The 16,409-nt window shown below is 40.1% G+C and overlaps 1 protein-coding gene across 9 annotated transcripts in view; it reads right to left on the bottom strand.

Moving 5' to 3' along the window:
• The window catches only part of EXOC1 (exocyst complex component 1), a 57,623-nt gene extending 49,488 nt beyond the window's left edge, over positions 1-8,135 (bottom strand). For 7 of the 9 annotated variants that reach the window (XM_017875116.1, XM_017875118.1, XM_017875122.1 and 4 more), the window contains exons 1-3: positions 7,806-8,135; positions 3,592-3,725; positions 1,509-1,639 (exon numbers count right to left, since the gene is read on the bottom strand). In XM_017875116.1, the coding sequence (XP_017730605.1) occupies positions 1,509-1,639; positions 3,592-3,715 (255 nt within the window). In that variant the 5' untranslated portion in view covers positions 3,716-3,725; positions 7,806-8,135. The remainder of the gene's footprint in view (positions 1-1,508; positions 1,640-3,591; positions 3,726-7,805) is intronic. The other 2 variants (XM_017875117.1, XM_017875119.1) reach the window with 1 other exon arrangement.
• Positions 8,136-16,409: the final 8,274 nt, after the last annotated feature.

Raw genomic sequence — 16,409 nt, 5'->3', positions numbered from 1 at the left:
TTTTTTTGTGGAGACGGAGTCTCGCTCTGTCGCCCAGGCTGGAGTGCAGCGGCATGATCTTGGCTCACTGCAACCTCTGCCTCCCAGGTCCAACAATTCTCCTGCCTCAGCCTCCCAAGTAGCTGGGACTACAGGCGCATGCTGCCACGCCCGGCTAATTTTTTGTATTTTAGTAGAGACAGGGTTTCACCGTGTTACCCAGGCTGGTCCTGAACTCCTGAGCTCAGGCAATCCACCAGCCTCAGCCTCCCAAAGTGTTAGGATTACAGGCGTGAGCCACCACGCCTGGACTAAATTGTTTTTTAAACATCCCAATATAATTTTCTTTCCAATCTCCATCTTTCTAAATTTCTGTCAAATCCTGTTTCTACATTTCACATTTTTCTAAGCATTGGGTGGCTCCTTAGGGATAAAGCAAAGGGCCAGTAAGCCTAGAATACTTAAAGGCATGATTTACATTTGGAAGAAATATGAATTATACAGATATAGAGGGCTCTCCTCAAATTGTTCTTACTTCATTTTCTGCACCCAACTCAAGTACCTGTCATTTTGTCCAGATTTTTGATCCTTGGAGGTCTGTACCAAAGTAAGGGTAAAATCAGAATTTTATTTTACCAGATTGCTTTACACAGCAATTTTTTTGTTTTTTGTTGTTTTACTTTATGCCTTTTAGTAAATGTATGAGATTTGTAGAGTTAAAGAGCGCCTGTAGTTTCACTAGTGTAAGCCTTGCTATTATATTAGTCTCACCGACAGTACAAGTAGTTGTGGTACAAAGTATTCCCTAGTGCTCTGTAGGTGTGTTAGGGCTGCAGAGAAAGATGAAGGGCAGAATGAGAGAGGGTGAGGGGGGAGGAAGCAGCTAATTTAATCAAAGGAGGCCTACTTGATTGCTTTGAAAAAAGGGTATTGCTGTGAAAAGCCTTGAACTGTCAGGAATATAGGTGGTCCTTTAATGTGATTATCACATTATTCAGCTTTCTTGGAGTTTGAGTGTGGTTTATGTATAAAGTGTAAGATTTATATCTTTATAGATCTTATTATTTACATTCCTTAAAATAAGGTATGTAACCCACTATCACTTCTGTTTTTTTGTTGATCCACAAACATCAAAGCCATGGTGGCCTCGAAAGGCCAGTCTGGCTGCCCCAGCTGGTGATTCTATGTTTACTCATGAAGACTAAGGAAGGATTACTTTGGTTATATGATTTTGATTAAAAAAACAAACAAGCAAAAAGATTCATGACACACCAGTTTAAAATCCATACTATGTATAGATTTTATACAAATTATACTTAATCTAAACACAGAAATGTATATAGTCAAGGTTATTTTGCTTTAGTTTATGTAGCTTGTGCACAAACATAATTATAGCTTAAAAAAGCAAAAAAATAAGAAAACAAACATATACATTAATTTGTTTTTAGATCATCTTAGAATACGTAATACCATGTTATAAAATGAAAGATGCTTTCTGAACGCAGGTCAAAGAACTGAGAAAAACCTACTTTGATAGCATCTTTGGCATCTACCACAGCAAGGTCTCGAAGGGCCCATGCAATCTGCCTTTTGTAGAAATCTCCCTTATCGGATTTCTTGACTTTGACCACCTTAACCTGCACAGGGCGTTCAGTTGTCACTGTTGAGTAAAACACACACTTTTATTAGAAACATTACTCCTTTCACTCATTCTTCATTTGCTCCTTGCAAGTATAGCTTTCAGGTGCCTAGTAGCTGATACTAAAAGAGGTGTAATACTTTGCAACAAGGGCTCTGACTGAGGAAAGCACAGAATCCTAATAGAAGCATCTCAGTCAGACTAGAGGATCAGAGTAGACTCCTTAAGAAATAAAGGAATGATATATTAATAATACATTAATTCAGACCAGTTTTAAAGAAAAGTATGAGGTAAAAATCTAAAGAATGATTGATATATGTAGTCTGCGAGGCTTGAAAGAGCAAAATAGCATTTCAAAGAGCAACAATATATTTATATATAAAGGTCTTACTATGTTGCCCAGGCTGGCCTTAAACTCCTGGGCTCCGGCCATCTGCCCACCTCAGCTTCCCTAAGTGCTAGAATTACAGGAATGAGCCACTACTCCTGGCCTAAGAATTTCTTTATAGCAATGCAAGAATGGCCTAATACAGATACATTATGATTGAATGAGGTCATTCTAAAAAGTCAATTTATCATTTGAAAAACCAAGTACAATTATACACTACACTAACAAGGGAGAAAATTTTATACCATCAATGATATAAAAAGCAGTTGATAAAATTCAACACCCATTCATGATTTTTTAAAAAAATTGGAAGAAATCAGGAATAGAAGGGAACTTACTTAACACTGTCAAGATAGCTATAAAACCCTATACCAAATATCATGCTTAAAATGAAGTCATTCCCTTTGAGATGGAGCCTGGATGGATAGTCCCAACTAGGAAACTAAACCAACAAAATAAATAAAAGATATAAAAACTATAAAGGAAGGAAGAAAAATATCACTACCTTCAAAGAGTCTACAAATAATTAGAATTAATAAGAAAGTTTGGCAAGATTGATAGATATCCATATAAAACACCAACAATTCATTGTAAAATTCTAACAATATATGATTTTAAAATGTATTAATGTTAAAAAGAGCTTTCATGACTATCAAATAAAATCTAAGAATAAATCAATACCCAGGAATAAATCCAACAATATACATGCCAAACCTTTAGAGAAAATGATGAAACTCATAAAAGTTATAAAACACCTAAACAGAGAACTGTACCACGTTCATCGACACAAAAGATTCAATACAATAAAAATGTAAATTCTCTCCAAATTGAACTATAGGTTCAAAACAATTCCAATCAAAATCCCAACAAAGTCTGAAACTTGACAAGTTGTTTCTAAAATTTAGGTGGAATAAAGAACAAAAACAAAATAAAAATAAGATATAAGATGATAACCAGAAATGCTCACACACACCACGACAGATGTCAACACAGGTGAACCAAGACTAAAATGTAAAAGACAAAATTATAAAACTTTTAGAATTTAGGAAAATATTTTTATGACTGTACAAAAGATATCCGGGAAGGATCTTTAAGACACCAAAAGGGAAAGCCATAAAGGATTAATTAATTTCATTTAGTTTAAATTATAAATTTCATTAAAAGACATCATAAAAAGTGAAAAGACAAGCCACTACCTGGGATGCATACAACCAACAAAAGACTGATACCCAGATTATAGAAAGAACTTGTACAAATCAGTAAAAGGACAAGCAACACAATAGAAAAGTGAGTAAAAGGCTTAAACAGGTAAATTTCATAGACAAGAGAATGAAATGACTAAGAAATTCATGAAAAGATGCTCAATCTCATCATTATAGGGAAATACAATTTAAAACCACAATGAGATACTATTTCACTGCCACCAGATTGGCAACAATTAACAGCCTGTCAAAGCCAAGTGGGAATTTGTTGACCCAACAGTTTGTCCAATTATAGAGACTACTGGGATATTCAAAACAAAAGGAAATATCTCCTAAATAACAAAAGGATACAAAACAAGTACTCTTTCTTACTAAATACCCACCTGTGGCACATAAAAAACAGTTCTTTTTCTTTTTTCCTGCTTTGCAGACATTCACAATGCTCAGCAGGCGTTCGTCATTTGGTGTAAAAATGTCTCTTTGTAACGCATGCTTGATTGCTGTCATCTTTTCTCAGCTGAAAAATGTGAAGTATAGATATTAAGCTCACTCCAACATCATTCCACCTTATACTTCTGAATTTATGATTTGAAAATGATTTTGGTTAACAAGCCTAGGAAAATGATTTAATATATGAATACACCTATATCACAAAATATAAAGCTGGAAGTTTGGAAATAAAATTAGAGAACCAGTGTTATTAAACTCTAAAATGTTTGGAAATGCTCACCGAGTGTACACACACACACACACGCGCACACACACACACACAAGATTTAAGAAAAAAATCTTCAAATCCCCGCTCAATCTTTAAATACAGTTTTCTACGTAAAGAACCCTCACAACTCAACAATAAAAGCCAAATAACCCAATTAAAATTGAATAAAATACCCGAATAGACATTTTTCCAAAGATATACAAATGGACAATAAGCACATGAAAACATGCTTAACATCACTGGCCACTAGGAAATGCAAATCAAAACCACAATGAGGTGTCAACCACTTTATACTCACAAGGGTGGTTAAAATAAAAATGATAGAAAATAACAAGTGTTGGTGAAGATGAGAGGAAACAGAACTCTCGCACGTTGCTGGCTGGATTGTAAAATGGTGCAGCCACTTTGGAAAACAACTTAGTGGCTCCTCATAAAGTTAAACATGGGCTACCCTACAATCCAACAATTCCACTCCCAGGAGAACTGAAAACATGAGTCCACACAAAAATTTGTACATGAATGTTCATGGTAGCACTATTTGCAATAGCCAAAAAATGGAAATAACAGAAATGTCCATCAAATGATATATAAGTAAAATGTGGAATAGCCACACAATGGATTATTATTCGGCTACAAAAAAAAAAAAAAAGGAAATGAAGTAATGAAACATGCTACAGTATTGATGAATCTTGATAAGATTATGCTAAGCGAAAGGAGCCAGACACAAAAGACCACGTATTGTATGATTCCATTGATACAAAATATCCAGCATAGGAAAATCCATAGATACAGAAATACAAGTGGCTTTCTGGAGCTGGAGGGGAAGGTGGAAAGGAGGATTGACTGCTAATGGGTATGGAGTTTCTTTTTTGGTGTGATGACAATGCTTTTCAACTAGATAGTAATGATGGTTGTACAACCTTGTGAATATGCCAAAAATCGCTACATTATATAATTGAAAAGGGTGAATTTTATCATATGTAATCTCAATAAAACTGTTATAAAAATAGGTTTCCACTTATCTCCTTTTCTTATCTAACTCAGCATCTTTTCAAACATCAACTTAAGTTAAAATAATTTTAATCTCTATTTTATTTTCATATACATATTTGTGTGGATATATATTACTATTTTTTCAATGCAAATGTGTAGTATTTCATACATGTGAGCTTGCCTAGGACACTAACTTCTAAAACACTATTTCTTTCTATTGGAAAATGAAGAAATTATGATTTTTAAATAAATGATTTACAATGCATTTTTACAGCACAATGACTACTTTGTAAACCAGGTCTTTCCAATATTTTACTCAATCTGTAAAACTTCTATCTCTGCTCCAATTTCAAAAATTGCTTTCCTCATAAAATTCACATCTTCCCACTTCCACTTCATCTCAGCCTCTAGTCTTCTGACACTGCCCTCCTTTCTGTTCTCTTAATCTGGCCTCTCCAAGTTTACTTCTTTTCCAACCTAGCCTGGAGACAGTGCTCATTTCCCTATACCTAAACTATCCCCTACAATTATTTCACCCTGTTTGTAGACCAGTTGATCTTGTTTTTATCAATCTCCATAAACTGTATTCTTTTCTTCACTTCTCTTGGACTACCAGATGCCGCTTTCAAAAGCCACATATCCATGCTCATTGCATGCATTACAAATATCTACAACCAGTGAAAGCTAGACTTTCAATGCTGCTCAGCAATTAATCCCTCATTTGATGATTCCTTTTCCCATTCCCCATGACTTTTGTTGCAAATCCTTATTACTCTCCTTCAGTTCCCAGCTCTAGAGGTTAGCCTCCTTCCTCTCTGCAAACGACTTAACAACCTACCTTGCAGAGAATATAAAAGCCATGAAATGCAATTTTCCCCAATTGCTCGCTTCTCCATCTCTCCACACCTTCACTCAACCTATCCTCCTTTTTGCCTATTATAGAGTGTCCATGCTGCTAATCCCTTAATATGTTGTAGGGCCCAGACACTACGTTATATTTCTTCCTAAACCCAAGCCACATTGGCACTGGCCAGTTTACTTTTCTATCTCTGGGCTTTTGTTCAAGCAATTTTCTTTTCCTAGAATTCTCTTCTCCCTAGGAAATTACAATTCATCTCTCAAGATTGTGCTAAAATGTCATCTCTTCCGTAAAGCAGCCCCCTCCCTGCCACCACCCCGTGCAAAGAGTAATTTCCACCTCTCTAATATTTCCCCTCTACTCTGATAATACGGCATTTATGAACTGTATTTTCTAGCTAGCTGTATTTTATCTCCTATTAAAAGTAGGACCATGTCTTAATCATCTTTGTACTTCTAGAACTTGTCAAACTAGGCATTTAATAAATGCCTAAATTAACTAACATGACAGTATAGCTCCTCCAAGATTCCCCTTTTCTAATTTTCATATCTATAAGCAAATGTCCAGATTCAAAATCCACCATATTTGCTTCCCTATTCCCTTGTCAACATGAAATCTGCTACCACATTCTGCGATTTCCCCCATCCACATGTAATTTATTCCTTTCTTTTCCCACTGCAAATATACTAACCCAGGTTCATATCAACTTTACTTAACCCTACAAAATCTGGTTATCTCTTTGCAAGGTCCCACAACCCTGAACAACAAGATAATTTTAAAAGACAGTTTGTATCACATCACACTGTTACTCAACGTTTTCCTAATGGTCTCAAAAACATTGCACTCCAAGCACTCTTGTTCATTTTGGACGTCAAATCTGTACTTTGGTACTTCCCATGTAAGCAATATCATCTCCGCCCTATCCAAACCCTAATTACACTTCATGATTTACATGAAGTTGATTCAATGAAGATCTTAATCCAAAGTGATCTCTCTTCTAAATTTCTACAGCTCTTACAGCATTAGCTAAACAAATCAAGCATTTGCCGTCTAATGGGCTCATTAAATCATAAGCTTCTATATCTCAAGAATTCTCTTAAAGAGAAAGAAGGGAGGGATGTTCATCATAGTTTTGTGTTTAGTGGATACTTAAATATCTCTTAAGGTAATTAGAACTGAATAGTAAAAACTGGTCAAATGAATAATAGGGACCAACGTTTACCACATACTCCCTCTCTGGCTACAAGCAACAACTGAGTGTACAGTAAGTGGCAAAACAAGACAGGATTGGGCATACATCGTAAAGGAGTTAGGCATAATGAAAAGCAGTATGTGACTCTTCACTCATTCAGCAAATACTGATGCTTATTAGGTGCCAGACGCTATTCTAGCTTATAGCAGTCAACATGACAAGAGATACGTTTATGAAGACCTGAAGCCGCGTGCTTCTATGGCATTTACACCCTGAGAGTCGAGTGATTAACTCTTCAGTCTTTACGGTACTTTTCTGAAAGTCAGTAAATAAATCCCTAGAGGTCCTCTAAAATTATTTTCCAGGTCTGAGAACCCATGTCTGACCACGTTCCAAAGGCAGCCAGCCACTGCTTACTCTGTACTGGTTAAATTTCCTTAAGCTCAGTTGGACCACTACACTGTGTGACAAATAGCTGGTCAGTGTGAGTGCCTGTGTGCGATGGGCCCTGTATGCTGCTGAGACATATTAGTGCATGAAGCACTGTCATCCAGAAGATAAAACTGTGCACGGACATAGAGAAATACACTTAAGAGATTTGGCGGGGGTTGGGGGGCCGGGATGTGAACCTGGAGAAGGAGGAAGGCACTGTCACGCTCTCCTCTCCTGGTTCACGCCAAAGAGCTTACGATCAGGGTCATTTTGCACAAATAAAATCTGGTTCTGATGGGCGGAACCGTAATGGGGAGGGTGAGGACTGCCCTCCCAGCTCCGCATTCTCCTAGACCCGAGAACGAGGGGTTGGAGAATGCTCTGACCAGCCTTTGCGTCTTACCAGGACAAACGGGGAAAGGAAGGTCAGAGGGAGCGGTGCCCGACCCCAGGCGTGGAGACAGCAGTCGGACTGAGGAGCCGCCTTAGACCCTGGTGCCTGTCTGTCAGCTCTTCTGTCCACCCCCGCCGGGACTACCGGGCAGCCGCGGCCGAAGGCTTACCGAAGGCCCGGCTGTGCCGAGGCGGGTCTTCCAAAACGGAGACCGGATGGGGTCACCTGAATGCGCCCCTCAATAAAGCGTTGAACAGGAAGCGGCCGTTCCCCCAACACTTCCTATATCCGGGCACGTGATAAACTCCGCGCCGGAAGTTGACCCCGTAGAGAAGGAAGAAGAAGCTATAAGGGGAAAAGGGCGTGGCCAATAGACACGGGGGGCGGGGCCCAACCGACGGGCGTGACCGGGCGGAGCTAGGCCTCACTGGAGGGGCGAGTCAGGGAAGGGAAGGGGCGGGGCCTTTGTGACAAAGAAGCTGATTTGCGAGTTGGGGATTAGATGCTGTGTGGTATTTACTTTCTCCAAAATAGTTATTTATTCAGATGTTTGCAGCAATTCATTTAAGAAGAAATTCGATTAAATGTTTTCTTTTTTCATATGTAAAGCTCTATTAACTCTAGCTACTTAAACTTTGGAGAGCTTAAATGAGTTAAATCAGAATCTCTGCAGGTGGGACCCAGACATCAGTACTTTTAATATCTTCCCAGATGATTCTCATATGCAGCTAATGTCAAGAACCATTGTCCTCATGACCTTGATACTCAAAGTGTGGTCTGTGGATCAGCTGCTTGGGCATCATCTGGGGGCTTTTTAGGAAATGCAGTCTCTCTGGCTCACTTCAGATCTACTGAATCTGCATCTTAGCAAGATGATGCTTATGCATGTTTAAGTTTGGCCATGCCAAACATCAATAAATGATGCTAATGTTGCTTTTTGCGAGGTAGGTGTTTTATTTATTCCATAATCCTGGCACCTTTTTTTAATGCTAGGCACTTTGATTGGAGCTACAGAGGTGATTCAGGCATGAATCTTACCCTAAAGGAGTTCACAATGTGGTAGGACTAGACAAGGTGTAAATACAAATATATATAAAATAGGACACAAAATAAGTGACCAAAGAAAGGCACAGATCAAATAAGTGTGCTAGAAATTTAAAGGAGCAAACAGTAGTTAGAATACTTTTCACTTTCATCAAATGACTTCCCTTCTATGAGCAGGATCTGGTTATATCTTTACAAAGACCCTTTCCTGCTTGGCACCAGAATGCTTACTGTGGACACTCTTTCTATGACAATTGCGTTTTTTTGTGTTTTTTGGTCCTATTATCTTTCTTTTATTCACCTGTATGTTTATAGCCTTTCAGAAGCCTAGATCTCTTTCTTACACCTCAAGATTTGTGTATATACTGCCCATCGCCTGACATTTCCACTTGGATGTCTTATTGACACCTCAAATTTGTGTGTCCAAAAATTAAATTATCCTCTCTCCTCTTGGATTCCCTGCAAAGTGACACTTATGTGCAATAGTTTATTTGGAAATTTGATCCCAGGGAGCAAAGTGAGGGAAGAGGAAGAAGACAAAACAAAGAAGAGGGAGATGCAGTATAAGAATGTGTTACTGAATTGGTCATCACTGTATTTGAATGTTTTCTCAGTCCCTTAGGACCTTCTAAGAAGCTTTATGAAATGAGTCTCGGAACTGTTCATTAAAGGAAAGAATGGAGGAAGCATTTTTATGTCGGCTCCTGTCCTCTTTGATCAAGGTTAATGCCCTTGGGCATTAACTACTCCACACTTCCAAATTGCACAGTTATGAATGCCAAGCTGACTCCCACATCAGAGACATGCTGGGGCAGGAAGTGAGAGGAGAGGTGCTGTTATTTCGCATTTGTTCAAAGCTCATCAAACCTGCTACGAGCAGGTTGCTGCAGCAGTGGTTAGAATAATAGGCTGAAGGGATTTGAAGTCGTGGCCTAAGTTGCACAGAAGGACGTAGAAGGTGTCCATACCTTGCAGCACTCTGATCTGCTTGTGCCCTCTGTTATGTTCAGTCCTTCACAGAGGTCTCTTCAAGGTGATGGCCAGCCACAATTTCAACAAAGCCTTAATATAAGAGAGTTAATAGAATAAGCTTCAGTTTTTACTGCTGCACCGATATCAGGACCATACTTATATTAACTCCCTCTTCCACTACCCATTCTAATTTTCCCTCACCATTGGCCAGCACATCAGCCGGTCTAGGTTGTTTCTCCGGTGAGATGACCCCCACTTCAGCCTTTATTTTCCTTTCTCTGGTTAAGCCGTGATTGCTGTAATTGCCTGTTCAAATTATCCCTGGGTACAGAAACACCAAATAAGCCCCAGCGAATTCTTTGGATTCCAAATTCCTCCCTAGTGCTATCGTGGAGCAACAATCCCATGTCCTTTTGCTAATCACAGTTGATTACTCCCACAAGCATAGTAATTCCTTTCTTTGTCAGCTTGTCCACTTCCACAAGAAGCACAAAGTAACCAAGTAAAAGTTTTAAGTGCAATGAATTCCATAGTGTTTATCCTGGTGGCAGCGTTCCCCACTCAACTCCTGAAGAACCAATTATTGCAATCCAGCAAATTCTAATTTTTTTTTTTTTTTTTTTTTTTTTTGAGACAGAGTCTCGCTCTGTCACCCAGGCTGGAGTACACTTACATGATCTCAGCTCACTGCAACCTCCTACCTCCTGGGTTTAAGCAATTCTCATGCCTCAGTCTCCCAAGTAGCTAGAATTACAGGTATGTGCTACCACACCCGGCTAACTTTTGTATTTTTTTAGTAGAGACGTGGTTTCATCATGTTGGCCAGGTTGGTCTTGAACTCCTGACATCAGGTGATTCGCCCACATCTTTGGCCTCTCAAAGTGCTGGGATTACAGATGTGAGCCACCTTGCCCAGCCCAAATCCTAAATTTGAGAGGCAAGAAACACAAATTCTGTAAGTGGGTCACTGGGAATGATAATAAGAAGGACCAATCCTTCTCCCATTCCTGGTTTCTGGAGCCATGTCTTTAGCTGTTAGGTGCACACTTTATTAGTCAATTCAGTGCATTTACCACCTCCTGTAGGACAACACCCCAATCCCAAGAAGACATATTAGCTGAGCCTGTAACAGGCCATTCCACCATTTCGTAAAGCTAGCTGAGTCTGAGTGATGAGGGATATGGCAAGATACGTGAATATCCGTGGATTCTATGGTATATTCAATGTGTACAATGTTACTTTTGGGGGACTATAAAGTGGATTCCTTTGCTGAGGTAATGTTGATGAAGAATGAAGTAGCTCTGGTGATTATAGATGTTGGCAGAATCACTGTAGGCAAGAAAGGAAAATCTAGAAGTCTGTAAATATTTTTGCTTCAGGCCACTTATCCTTCTATATAAAGTGAACAACAAAGTGTGCTGCTCTAAGCTTTGCCAACTGGAAAAGTATTCCTACAGGCTACCATTCCTTTTTTTTTTTTTTTTTTTTTTTTTTTGAGATGGCGTCTTGCTCTGTCGCCCAGGCTGGAGTGCAGTGGCACCATCTCAGCTCACTGCAAGCTTCGCCTCCTGGGTTCACACCATTCTCCTGCCTCAGCCTCCTGCGTAGCTGGGACTACAGGCACCCACCATCACACCCAGCTAATTTTTTGTATTTTTAGTAAAGTCAGGGTTTCACCATGTTAGCCAGGATGGTCTTGATCTCCTGACCTCATGATCCACCCACCTTGGCCTCCCAAAGTGCTGGGATTACAGGCTTGAGCCACTGCACCTAGCCACAGGCTACCATTCTTAGAGCCATTCCTGAGTAGGTCTAAAGTGTAGCAGTTCACTTTTACCTACCCACCAAGATAATGTGCCAACCCGTCTATGAACCAGGCTCAAATGTTTAATTCTGTGTGAGGTTTTCATAAAGAACTCCCGAGAGGCCATAGGAGTGATTTGAGGAAGAGATGTCAATGCTATAAAAGTACGTGCCGGGGATTCTGAGTCACACATTCATGTAATTTACTTGTGTCTTCTGGACCTACTTAGACTAGAACCTATATGATTTCCATACTTCAGTAGACTGTTTCTGTACTTACGATTTGGTTTGACTGTTAATATCCAGCCCTAGTTTTCTCAATGGAGAACAGTTCTCTGCCTTGGAAGGCATGGTCCTATAGACTACTAGGGAACTGTGCTGCAATGCTCTCGCTGGAGCTTTCCAGGGATTTCATAAAGTACTCTTATTCATAACAGGTCCTTCTAGCACCACCAGATCTGCTGCAACAAATGGCCTGAACATTAGGACAACTTTGCATCTCAACCCTTCTGGGCAACATATCCAAGTGGTGGGTATTTTAGTTTCACAGTTAAGTTTATTCTAATATTTTTACTCCTGGGAAACTGTCTAGTGGTGATTCTTCACTCACACATAATAAATTCATTCTAATATTCCTGATTCTTTGAGTCTTCTGAATTCCTTCTCAATACTCATTCAAGATTGTTCTAGCATCTCAACCTCATTTAGTACAGGCCATCATTATGCCCAATATTTAAGGAGACCCCAAAGTTGTCTACTAGGACTAAAATACTAAATCCACAATCATAGGTGCATGGCGCCACATCTAAAATGTCCCCTGTCCAGCCTTACAATCTGATTCTTGTGCTCTAACACTCTAAATATTCATTCTCACTCATGTCCCCCTAGTTCCTATTAATATATGCTAGCCCATTTTGAAGTTCCTTTTGAGTTCATCTAATTCAGCAAATTTCAAATGGGGATGATTTTTTACCCCCAGGGGGTGTTTGGCAATGTATGGAAACATTTTTGGTTGTCATTACTGAGAGAGTTCTACTATCATCTAGTGGGTAGATGCCAGAGATGCTTCAAAACAATCTATAATACACAAGACATCCCTCCACCACAAAGAGTTATTTGGCCCAAATGTCTCTAGTACCAAGGTTTGGAAACCAGTTTCTAGCTCTTCCTGATCAGAGATTGCAATTCCCCACATAGGTTGTGGTGAAATCTGACACCAGTTATAGGCTTGAGACAATGTGTGTATGTGGCAAGGGGGTGGTAAAAGGGGTATTGTGGAAAATGAGGCCATATTGCAGCATTTCCAGAGAAGGCAGGCTGTTTTTGTTTTGTTTTGTTTTGTTTTGTTTTTGTTGTTGTTGTTGTTTTGTTTTGTTTTTTCTAAGAAGACGACTTGGTATAGCGGAAAAAAGAAAATCTGGGAATTTAAGATTAAAGGCCCACACAAATGCCCCCATTCCAGATCTCAAAGGTCTATTATTTTTCTATTAGGGACCTGATTTAGCATGAATGATGTTTACAGGCTGTGCATTTGCAGCTATGGTTGGAATGGAGTATAAGCATAACCCTTATGATTAGATCCTGGGGATGATTTTGAGTACAGTCTGCTCAGTGGCTACATTGCCTTCAAGGCTTTCATAGCGTTTCCTGATTAGATAGTTGGGTGGACTGAGCCTGTTATTTTCTTTTGTTAAGATCTCCAAAGCAGTTAACAGAAGTCAGCTTGCTTTATAGTTATAGTTGCTTCCATAATGGTCAAGTACCGTATCTACCATATAATCGAATGCCTCATCTTCTGCTTGTATCTCATTCCATTCTACTACTGTTGAGTGTCTGAGTAATTGCGACTCTATTGCATGCCAGAGGTTGCCATCACTTATAGTTTACCACTCACCACTTACCACCAGCAGGGTTCCTTATTGTCTTGTGATCAGTTTTGTAGGGTCAGATTCCAAAATTCCACACTGAAGGTTTGCTTATTATGGTCAGTTTTGGTGCCTGGATTCACCTGAAAGCAGAGCCTAAGACACTGGCTAATGTGCTGGTAGTTTGCTTGAGAATATGAATTCATTGACCAGGATTGGAATTCAGAGGAAATAAAACAGAAAAGAAGGAAAAGCCAAGTCAAGGGTACATTATTGAATTGACTCCCACCAAGGGCAATTAGTTGATAAATCCTGTAGTGCCTACTGAAATATGTGCCTTATGAAATGTGTCTCAGAACTCTGTACTGGAGTGAAGAAAGAGGAAAACATTTATCCATTGGCTCCTGTCTGTCATTGGTCAAAGTTTTCACCACACACTTCTTCTAGTTGCATATATACATGTAGGGTTGACTTCTGCAGGTATTCCATACTATGGCATGAGACACAGTATCCTATGTCATGGATAGGGGGTGAGAGAGGCAAGGTGCTGTTACTTGGCCTTTGACTGAGGGCAGTTAATGCCTGCACAGCATTCATCACTGCAGCAACACCTAGAATAAAGAGTGAGGCTGGGAGGATTTAAAATGCTAAATGGGAGATGTTCAAATACTGCTCATGCCCCAGTTTTCTCTATTTCAGTTAATGTCATCTCCATCTTTACAGATACTCAGACCAGTCTTTGACACCTCTGTTTTTTTTAAGAGATGGTGTCTTGCTGCCTTGCCCAGGCTGGCCTCAAATTCTTGGGCTCAAGGGGTTCTCTTACCTCAGCCTCCCAAGCACCTGAGGCTATAGGTGTGCACTACCATGCCTGGCTTCGACTACTATTTTTCTCTCATACTTTATATCCAATCATTCAAAAAATCTTGTAGATTCTGACTTCAAAATATATTTTAGACCACTTCTCACTATCTTCACTGCTTCTCTTTCTTGGATTATTGCCAACATCATATCTCTCCTGAATTATTGCAAAGCCTCCTATACTGTTTGTGCTCTCTCTCTCTCCCTCTCTCTCTCTCTCCCACTCTCTTTCTCTTTTCAGGGACACGGTCTTGCTCTGTTGCCCAGGCTGGCTCAAGCAATTCTCCTCCAGAATAGTTGGGTCTAAAGGTGCACACTACCACACCTAGCTAATTAAAAAATTTGTGTGTGTGTGTTTGTGTGTGTGTGTGTAGACAAGGTCTCCCTATGTTGCCCAAGCTGGTCTTGAACTCCCAGGCTTAAGCAATCCTCCCACCTCGGCCTCCTAAAATGCTAGGATTATAGGCATGAGCCTATAAAGCACCACATGCTTATCTGTCTACAGATTATTCTGAACACAACTGTCAGCATGATCTTTTTAAAAGCATGAGTCAAATCATGGTTACCCTTTGCTCAGAACCGTCCAATAGCTTCAGAGTAAAAGCAAAAATCCTTATAGTCACCTGCGAGAACTACAAGTCCTCTTTCTCCTGCCACTGGGACTTGATCTTCTACTACCCCCTTTTGATTGGTCTACTCCCGTTCCTTTGACCCACGTCCCCCCACTGTACCCATTATTGGTTCTTCAAAAGTCCAGGCAAACTGCCTCAGGACTTTCGCACTTGCTATTCCCTCCATTTGGAATGATTTGCCATTAAATATCCACATGGCTCACTACCATGTCGCTTCCAAGTCTTTGCTCAAATGTTACCTCACTGAGGCCTTCCAAGATAACCCTGTGTAAAACAGTTCCCCAACCACCCTCCTCCCAGCATTTTTTATCTTCCTTTTTTGCTTTTGTTCTTCATGGTTCTTGCTACATTTTGACATACTGTATATGTTATTTGTTTGTTCATTTGCTGTTTCTCTAGAATGAAGTTTTATAAAAGCAAAGATTTTTATCTGTTTTTTTCACTGATATATCTCTGATTCCTGGAACTCAGAATAATATCTAACAATTATATAGCACTTATTATGTGCTATGTACTATTCTAAGCATTTTTCATGTATTAATTAATTTAATAATCACAACTACCCTGTGAGGAAGGAATCTTTATTATCCTTATTTTAAAATCAGAAAACTGAGGAACAAATTGTCTAGTCCTAGGACACACGGTATACCATGGTAGTCTCTCAATGAATATGTCACCACAGCCCACTGCATAAAGTAGACTTAAGAAGCAACCTGAAATAATGGAAAGTATATCATTACTGGAATTGACGTGGGAGTGGGGCAGGCAAGTGCTGGGAAGGGAAAGGCGTGGTACCTGGCTAGTGCTCCACCCCTGGGCCTGTGCCCACGGACCTAGGTGAGGATAGGCACTCCTGGCTTCGTGTCCAAATGTTCCATTTTCCAAGACCACCCTTGCCCACCACACCCCTGTCTTGTACCTATAAAAACCCTGAGACCTAGCAGGCAGAGACACAAGCAGCTGGGCTTTGAGAGGAACACATTGGTGGGTGTTGAGAGGAATACACAAGCGACTGGATGTGCATAGAAGTATGCCAGGGGAAGAGCACACCAACAGATGCAGGCAGGCCATCAACCAGCAGGCCATCCACCGGCGGAATGATGCAGATTTTGGCCCCAGGTGGTCAGGGGAGATCTGGGCTGCTAAGCAGCTGGACTTCACGGAAAAACTACCTTGCCACTCCATCTCCCTTCTGGCGTCCCCGTCTGCTGAGAGCTACTTCCGCTCAATAAAACCTTGCACTCATTCTCCAAGCCCACGTGGGATCCGATTCTTCTGGTACACCAAGGCAAGAAACCTCAGGATACAGAAAGCCCTCTCCTTGCGATAAGGCAGGAGGTCTAATTGAGCTAGCTAACACAAGCCATACATAACTAAACTAAAAGAGCACCCTGTAACAACACCAAGTGGGGCTTCAGGAGCTGTAAACATTCACC

The sequence above is a fragment of the Rhinopithecus bieti genome, unplaced genomic scaffold, assembly GCF_001698545.2.
Source record: "Rhinopithecus bieti isolate Rb0 unplaced genomic scaffold, ASM169854v2 scaffold_7212, whole genome shotgun sequence".
In the NCBI taxonomy this organism is placed as follows: Eukaryota; Metazoa; Chordata; class Mammalia; order Primates; family Cercopithecidae; genus Rhinopithecus; species Rhinopithecus bieti.
This window is presented reverse-complemented; position numbering and strand designations above follow the sequence as displayed.